General features: G+C 43.8%; 1 protein-coding gene across 4 annotated transcripts in view; it reads left to right on the top strand.

Moving 5' to 3' along the window:
- The first annotated feature begins 285 nt into the window (after nucleotides 1-285).
- LOC125287100 (myosin phosphatase Rho interacting protein) overlaps nucleotides 286-9295 on the top strand; it is a 43112-nt gene continuing 34102 nt past the window's right edge. For 2 of the 4 annotated variants that reach the window (XM_048232596.1, XM_048232597.1), the window contains exons 1-3: nucleotides 286-1213; nucleotides 6483-6560; nucleotides 6900-6965. In XM_048232596.1, the coding sequence (XP_048088553.1) occupies nucleotides 1091-1213; nucleotides 6483-6560; nucleotides 6900-6965 (267 nt within the window). In that variant the 5' untranslated portion in view covers nucleotides 286-1090. The remainder of the gene's footprint in view (nucleotides 1214-6482; nucleotides 6561-6899; nucleotides 6966-9295) is intronic. The other 2 variants (XM_048232599.1, XM_048232598.1) reach the window with 1 other exon arrangement.

Genomic DNA, 9295 nt, shown 5'->3' with positions numbered 1-9295 from the left:
CATAAAATCAAATCACATAATATGGAAATAAATGTAATATAATGGCTGTTATTTGATCCTGGATTGCTCCTGTAGGTCTAACATTCTGGAAGAAAACAATAGCCTTTACATAGACCTAAGCTACCTCCACCCCCCAATTGACAGTATGATCTATTAGACTTATGAATCAGTCCAAGCTTAGAAATAACTCCCCCCTCCCTCCCATGACCCATGTCATTATGTGCAAGATGGCGTTCGTGAGTAGTCTCGCGAGATATAATGAAATTTCAGCCGCAAATCTGTGTGCTCGCGACCTCCCTCCATTGGGAAAGAGCTAGCCCGAAAAAAGGGGAGAAAATACGGGATACCATGGAGCGTAGCTAGTTAGCTGTAGAAAAAAAGCATGATAAATACCTTTTTGATAGACTCTTTCTATTGGACTGCCCGATGTGTATTCAGTTTTTTGCGACGGAAAGTAAAATGAAACGTGGAGCGGAATTTGGGAGCTGCACAACCTTGCAAAACAACCAGGAGAGATTTCTTTAGCGAGCTAACGTTAACTTGCTAGCTCATGAAGAAGCGGTGGTAAACTTCGTAATGAGCAATTGCTACCATTGGAATTGTCGGAACCCCACCTCAATTGTTATGTCTTTTTAGAAATGGGATTCTTTTATTTTCTCTGTGGACACTGAAATTTCAACGCTTGGTGTTACACGATAGGGAATTGTGAAATTGCTTTGTTTACTGCTTGCTTGGTAACAGTATTGATTACAAACTAGCTATTTAATCGCTCCCTACTGGCTTTGTGGGGACAGGCCATGGACTAACTAAGGAACATATAACAGACAAGGTAGCTAGCTTGCAGGCTAGCTATCGATTACTGGCAAATATAACCAAACCATTAATACATTCCGAAGTGGAGTCTTGCAGCAATTCCGTTTTAAAGAAGCAGAAGATCACAGTAACCCCGTGGTTTGGATCATGCATGGGATCAGAGAGCCCTTCTTACGAATGGGATAAATAGCCTAGTTACAAGATATTAAGGGAGTGATTCAATCTAGGCTATCTGAACAGTGAAATATCGAGTCATCGGACAAGAAGGAAAACTACGATGTCCACCGCTAAAGAGAACCCCTGTAGGAAATTCCAAGCAAACATTTTCAATAAAAGCAAATGTCAAAACTGCTTCAAACCCCGGGAACTACATCTATTGACCGACCAAGATCTGAACCAGGTAAATCATTTGTAATCAAAGTCTACGTATGTTACATGTGAAGTATTCCACTTATTCCTTAGATTGGCGACATTGTATCAGCAAGAGCATTGTCGTCTCCCCGCTTTGCGAAATGTAACCATTATCGACTGACATTATCTACTTTGACTTCCTATGTATTTTAAGTCAGTGATGCAACGCTTCTGACAATCTCTTTTCTCTGTACTGGTGTTTGTATTTTATCTACAGCATTGCACAGTAGTAAACCACGTCCACGTTTTTGACAGCTAGACATCTAAGTGATCACATTGTTGTAATATGATTGGTTGCTGTTATCTGTATTGCCGTGATATTATTAGATTAGTAGGTGATATACAGCTAACATTGTTTTTCTCTTCGTTTGTGTGTGTTTGATAATGACTGTCAGTCAATATATAAAATCTGTCGTTGTTTTAGTGCTGAACTAGAACAAGGAGTAGCCCAAATAGTTGGATTTAAACACACACACACTTACACACACATACACATACACACACACACACACACACACACACACATACATACATACATACAGAATGACACAGGGAGTCTTTGTGAAATTATTGTTGCCATCATGTTCCTAAAGTTATGTCTTTAGTGAAAGTTTGAACGTGTCAGGTAATGTCTACGGCTTGCAATCTGGCTCTATTCTCTCTTGGTCAAGAATACCACCACTCTTTGTGAGAAAGTGATTGGAATGTTTCTACAGATAGGGGACTTCAGAAACCAACAGTAGTCTGCACTCAGCATTTTCCCTCTTTTTGTGTGTCCACATTATCAGTTGACAGCCCGTGGTATTACTTACCCAGAGACTAGAGCCCTGAGAGTGACATTTACACTCCCTTCCTTAAACACCAAGTGCAGATGTTTCTGTGAGGAGAACTTGTTTGTAAGGGAGCCGTTGTGCTATAATTCCACCTGAGGCTATTACAGAAGGTTCCCAGCAGCCCTTTGGCTGTTTTGTCTCACTGACTTGACTTTAATTATTCACTAGTTAGCGACTCTTGCCCCGTTCCACTATAGCAGGATAATTGTCTCGAGTCAACTCATCCATACAAGTTTCCAATCATGGACTGTTTGGAAGACCGTTTGGAAGTTAAAAGTCAGATTGATTCGTCCAACCCTATACAGTTAGAATTAATTGTGCAATGCATCCAGTTGTATCTTCAGATTGCAGACTACAGACAATGTTGCTGTTGTACCATTTTAGTTGGGCTGCGTGTGTGAACAGATCATTTAGTTTAGAAGCAGCTTGATTTGATTTGAAACTTGATTGATAACACCAGTAGCACCAAAAAACATTGATTAAATCAGAATGAAAATATCTGACCTAACTGTTTAATCAGTCAGATGATTAATGGGAAAATTGCCATGATCTGTCTCAATTTAAGATGTAGTCACCCCTGACCCATTTGGCTAAATCTGCCTTTTGGATTAGAGTATGTAAATAAGGTCATTTCCTGTTTTCCTAGTTTGTAAATGAAGTTTTGTAAGTTAAGTTGTGCTCAATCATGATGCTGTTGGCCTGTTGCTCTTAAGTAACACATTGATTCCTCAGATGAGTTTCAGATTGTTGTTAAAGCCTACAATTAGACCTCTGTTAAGTAACTTCAGATAATTGAATTTATTTCTTTTTCATGTTTCCATTCAAGAAAGCTAGTTAATGGAACACTTAGTGAAGTACTGAGCTGCCAGTGGTTTGCTTATTTCTCTTGTTTTGAAATGCTTTGGTCTAGATGACGTTACCCTTAGTTGGCATCCTAATGGCATGTCTAACACTACATGGACTAAGCGCACTGTGATAATTGTGTCTGGATCCTCTAAGGACCTTAATTCTTTTCCTTTGCTTTTGACCAAAGCTCTTCAGTAGTGCAACAAATCTGGGATATTCTCCAGACATCACTTCAAAGTAGTCTGAAGTGCAGTACCACTACCTGTTGCGATGAGTCACACTATGGACAACTTCATAAAAGGCGTTGGTTGTATCGCTAAACAGATGAGAAGGGAGGAGTGCACGGAGGACGTTCCACTTTCTGGACGTATGCATCTGCCGTCATCGTGTTCTCTAATTATCTGTACATAATCCTACGCTGCACGTCTGCCATGAAGAAGCACTTTCAGAATTCCACGGCACGCCTTGGAAAACTTCATGTGAAGTATCAACCCTTGCAGGGGGGTCGATTTTAATAGCCACAATGACAAACATTAACCCCATTCTCTCTCCAAAACACATAAAAGTTGTGAGCCCAGGGGTTGGCTTCCTAGGCCAAGCGAACTCTGTCGTTTTTTAATTGCTCCCATGCTATTGGAGCAGATGGCTCTTTTGAACATGGCTTAAGGTCTGAACAGCAACGTCAGCATCCTCCCATATACACTTGCGTGGGTTGGTGTGCTGTGTGTGATTAGCACCAGTTAACCCTTTCCCTGTGCTACCTCATGAGTCACCTAATGGATTGCATCACCAGATAATCCCACTAGGACAAAGTAAAAGTTCACTTTAAGGCTTGGAAACATTGACTGCAGAGCACAAGCTGCGTTTGGTGGTTTGCATTATGGTCTTTGCATTAGGGTCTTAACTTCAGTTTCCACAATGAGGACTTCAGAAGTGCACTGATGGAAATTGATCGATTGAAAATTGTATACAGTTATATACTAATGCACCAATCAGTGCTACAAATACCCAGTGGAGGAACACTTGGGATGATTTCATGTCCTGAGACAAGCTGGAAGGCCTAATAGTTGGATTTAAACACACACACACACACACATGGCCATTAGGAAAACTGTAGTACTCAGTAACATTATGGTGGATGGAATCATTTTAGTTTTTACTCTAGTTCATGCGTGTAAGCAGTCTAATATGCTGAATTAGGGAAAACAAACCTTCCAGTTGACCTACATGATTGGCAGCAAGTCCAAAGGCTGGAAATCTGCAAGCTGCTGATGAGCTCACATCCTGGGCTTATACTGACTCCTTTTTCACAACAGTGAGAATTTACTGGATGAGTGGCACATGCTCCATGCTCTGCCTAAGCTTATTCAGTAGGAAGATATTGATCTTTGATTCAAGATTGGATCAATGAATAATGGGTTGATGCCCATTGGCCATCAGATACACATGCAGGTACTTGCATAATACTCTGTGATGAAGGAATGCACAATTAAATCAAATGGGAATGGGTGGCAATCAATCACTGTTCCATAGAAATTATGCTCTAATTATATCTGATTAGTGCTACCAGTTTGCCCTGGTGTTTTGGGAAGTCCTGTAGTTTGGTTATTAATACAGGCAGACTACCTCTTTATGTAGAAGATCCCACAGCAAAATGCTGAAATGGATCTGGGCTTTGACTCATGTTTAAAGAAGTCACCCTGCCTTACTTCTACATTATAGGCTGGAATTGTTGCAGAGCAACTTTGAGCAACTCCTGTTTTGTTGTTGTTTTGAACTTTTCAGTAGGTAAGAGACTCCATGAGTTGTAAGCTGCCTCTCGCTTATTCTCCTAAAAATCCAGAGACCCTGTCATTCAACTTCTGTAACTACTTTCTTTGTCTATGCTCTCTTAGGTTTGAAGCAGAGGGAGTCAGCTGTGCGTGTGCGTGTGTGCGTGTGTAAAGGGGGGTGGGGGGTCTTGTGAAAGGAAGTTTGGGTTGGGAAACCGAAGCAAGAGTTTCTCAGAGGTCACTCCCACTTCTGAAGCGTCTGCTCTGACTTTGGCAGGGACAGGGAGGGGTCAGGACGCGGGACGCGGGACATGGGACATTTGGGGAAAAGGGGGAAGGGCTGTGTGTTTGTGTGTTTGTGTGTGTGTGTGTGTGTGTGTGTGTGAGTGTGTGTGTGCGCGTGCGTACACGCTAACCGAAGGCCTTGTGAGTTGAGTGCATCCAGAGGTGAGGTGGATGCTGGGTTAAAGCGGGACCGGCGGGACCGGCCTGCGCCCTTTTTCTTTCAGTCCTCCACCGCCAATCTCCCCCACCCCCCTCCCATGAGCCTCGGCCCGGGAGGAAATTGGAAGTTAAACCCGATGCCGACTGGAGGGCCACGGGGTTACTGGAGTTCTGTCAGAGAGGAAGCCGGCCCTCAATGTGTGGAGGAAGAGCAGGGCGTGGCGGACCTCTCCTGGCTCCACTGGCTCCGCAGCACCACATGCTATGGGACCAGCTGTGTTTTTGTTTTGTTTTTCTGTAGCTATTTTTTTTTTCTTCTTTACTCCATCCGACCTTCCACCCGCGCCATTTAGAGAATGAGGCCTGGAGAAAATTAGTTCATCGGCCAAAATCTATGAGGGGTTTTGAATCGTAAAGCTTTTCAGGTGTGCGCACGGTCATAAACTGGAGGGTGATCACTGGTGTTATCCATGGATTTGATGTTTTCCACTTGCTGATGAGCAATAAGAAGCCTCTTTATTGCTTACACGTTGAGTTCCTCCTTGCCGCTGCCGTCACCAGTTGAATGACTAGCACTGACATTTTTGCAAGATGAACCATTGAACCACTGTGCAATAATGCGTTGTTAAGGTTAATATTTTGCAGGCCAGGCTGCTCTGTTCTCATGCAAGGTTTTCCCTTACTCCCACATTTCTTTGCCGGTTTCGTTTTTTTTTTATGCTGTAGAGAGAAGTAAATCAATTCTTGATGGACTAGCGGCAGCAGGAGGAAAATGAAGGTGTTATTGACTGTCACTTAGTTGGCGGCCCTGTGGTTGTAAATTGCCTGTCGTGAAGGCAGGTGAGACGCTTCCTCAACCCCTTGGGCGAAATAGTCTTACAGGTTCAGTGACTGCTGCAGGCCAGAGACATACATTTAGGTCATCGTGAGCTTTTATGAAGTGCAAACAGTGGGAGGGAAACCTGCCTTGCTCTTCTCAAGTCTCACTATGAGCCTTTTCATCTTTCCTGACAACAAAAGAAAAAACCTCAACAACAGCTTTGACCATGTCATTTTCCTGGGCTTGTCATCGTGAGCGAATGCCACTTCAATCAAACTGTGACTGTGTTTCTGTTGGAATGAAACAGTGTTGACTCCAGCCACTCTCCTCACCAAATAAAGTCTGTTTTATCAGTATACACAGAGAGCAAAGTAGACCAAATATTACAGAGGAAACTAAACTGAACACCCTCCCTTATTAAAACCTTATGGGGGAGAGAAATGCGTTCGACATCTGGTTGCCAAAGTGCGTCTCTCTCAAAGCTGGTGCACAGTTTTAATCATTGCCTAATTTACTGTCTTTCTCTCTCTCACTCTTTTCCAGGCCAAACCTATATATGGAGGCTGGCTGTGTTTGGCTCCAGAGGGAACGGACTTTGACAATCCTATGCAAAGATCACGGGTAAGATGGGGGTGGGGGTTCAGGAGAATCTAGTACAGTAAGAAATGGGGGAAGGAGCATTGCACGTTTTTTCATGCACTTGATGCATTGTGCAGTCTGTACATGTGATTCATGAGCAAAATGCACAGTGATGCATTGCCTACGCTATTAAAAGTGTAACAAAGGGATTTTGGGAAAATGTCTCGTATAATGAACTGCAAAGTAGTTAACTGTAACACCCAAACCCTATAGTGGTCTTTGCTTGAAACAGATGACGTTTATCTGGAAGAAGGGGTCAACCACATGAGGAATGTTGTAGTCTGATTTAATTATGCTTGAACTCTTCTCATTTGATTGCAGAAATGGCAGCGGCGGTTCTTTGTACTCTACGAACATGGCTGCCTACGCTTTGCATTGGACGAATCGGTAAGAGCTGTTTCCATGGTCTGTGGGTGTTTAAAACTGGGTTAATTGTTTTTTTTTTTATCAAATGTCCTTAGCTATAATATTTTTTATACTCTCTTTGGAGAACATTTGTATATTTCCTCAACTGAGAAAGAGTTGGACTCAAACTGCGTCATTTGTGTTTACATAACAAGGCAAAACTGGCCATGAACCCGGGCTGGCCACTTCAAAATGCCATTTGAACAGGAAAAAAAAGATCCACACATGACATTCAAGTCGCTCCGCCTCAGTAGTAAGCAGACACTTCAAAGCCACAAACAAGTTCAGAGAGACGTAATGGGGGGGAAGGGAAGGCAGGCGAGCAACTGAGCGAGATGGCAACGTGTAGGCGGCGAGCAGAACGTCACCAAAGCACTGGAGTTAATGGGCTCTTGGTCTGGACTGTCCGTCTCGCTGGAATGCGACACGGGCGACCAAATTAGCCGCTTGATCGGCCTGGAGATTAGGCCATTTGTATGTAAACAGTGAGGCCCACACGCTGACTGCCTGTCAGGAAGACGGAAGAGCTTTCTCGAGAGGGCCCCCGCGGCTGCAGAAGCGTCCAGATAAATATGCTCTTCTCTCTCCCTCCCGTTCACTCCCATCACCTTATTAGTGTCTTAATGTGAACTTCAGCTCGGCTAGTCCGCACCATGTCAAAAGCGCGCACATTGCACATGCAAGATGCCAGAGAGATTCCATCAGGTTTGCAGAGTAGAGTTCGCCCTTTTTTTTTTGGTATTGTTTTTTTATATCATATCTCCGGGAAGGTAGAGTGAAGGCCACGTGCAGATTGAGGTGATTTCCAGCGTGTGGCAGGAGCTGGCTTTAGCCGTCACCACTTCAGAGCAATACGGCTTTTCCTCCCATTGTTGGGCCATGAGAATGCTGTCAGACCTCATTGTCTTTCTCGGCCTCTTTTCATCTGCTGAAAGGAAGTCTCAGGGAGGCCTGGAAATTAGGTCAGGGAAAAGAGAGAACGAGAGAGAGAAAAAAAAAAAGAAAAAAAACGTTGTCTCTCGGAGCACCTCCATAGTCTGAAGAGCTGAAATTAAAACATCGTTTGCAGGTTGCGGCGAGGCTCCTCTGAGAGCTGGCTGAATTGGGATCGCTGTGAAAGATAACAGAATGACCTGGAGTGGGAGAGACGCTGCGAGACGGCTTTCTTATTTAGTTGATGGGTTTGTGGGGGGATAAGTTATGCTCCTGAGGTGGAGCACTAATGCATTGGAGGAAGTTGTGTGTGTCTGAGGTTTGAGAAACTCCCAAACTCCTCGCACGCTGTTGTTTGCAACAGTAATAGAGGTGGCACTGTTCTCTTTTTACGAGATTAGTAGGCGATGGTTTCAACCATTGCCAACAGGAGAATTGAATAGACAGCAACACGCATGACTCCCAGCAAAAACAGGTATCAAAGCAGCTAAATGGATTTGCCTTACTTTCTGAATTGATTTGCTTTACCCTGATTTGGCAGAAGGAATCGTTTGATTTCTAGAGAGAGAGAGGGGAAAAACAAGCATCAACGAGCAGTGCTTGGCCTGAAAGAAGTCGCATAGCTGCTCAATTGAGAGATCGTTGGGTTTCCATTCTGACCAAATCTAAACACTTAAGCATGAATTATGTTGGAATTATAATTTCATAGGAAATAAAATAAACTCCAACAGAAGGAGGAAGAAATGTTAATTCATACATGTGAAAACAAAACTTCCCATCGGATTCTTCTAACAGCCCCCGAAACATAACAACAACCAAAAAAAAAGCCTCCGGCTGAAATTGAGCCGATTACCCAGGGCTTGTTGGAACTCTTAATGCGTGAGATGCGCGTCGCCTCTGAGGCCCATGCGGCGCTGTTTCCGCCGTCCGAAGGAGATGCTCCGAGCACGGAGTCCGAGAGTGGAGCAGCATTCCTTCAATATGCCCATATTTGGTGAAACTTAAGCAGCCGCCGTCAGTGAGGGCGCTATAGCCAGAGAGGATAAGCCCCCCCAGAAACCACATGAAAATGTCAAATATGTCCAAAAGGTTTACATTCCACCCCCCCACTTACCACAATACCTATTTCTGTAACCAGACCTGGGATAGAACAAGGGGAATAAAAAGAACACCAAAGGATAACAAATAATCAAACTTAGTGGAAGAAGGAACGGCAGCCAGGGCTTCTGCACCGCCATGAAAGAAAAACAGCTTCTGCTCCTGATTGCACGGGAGACAGTTAGGCAGGCTTGGGAGCGAAGCTGAGGCGGCTTCCAGAAGCCTCCCTGAGGTTGGTGAAGTTGCCAGGTGTTGAATCAAATTATGGAGCTTGGAGCTTT

This window comes from Alosa alosa, chromosome 22 (assembly GCF_017589495.1).
Source record: "Alosa alosa isolate M-15738 ecotype Scorff River chromosome 22, AALO_Geno_1.1, whole genome shotgun sequence".
Classification (NCBI taxonomy): domain Eukaryota; kingdom Metazoa; phylum Chordata; class Actinopteri; order Clupeiformes; family Clupeidae; genus Alosa; species Alosa alosa.
Note: the sequence above shows the minus strand (reverse complement) of the source record. Positions and strands in the feature narration are given on the sequence as shown.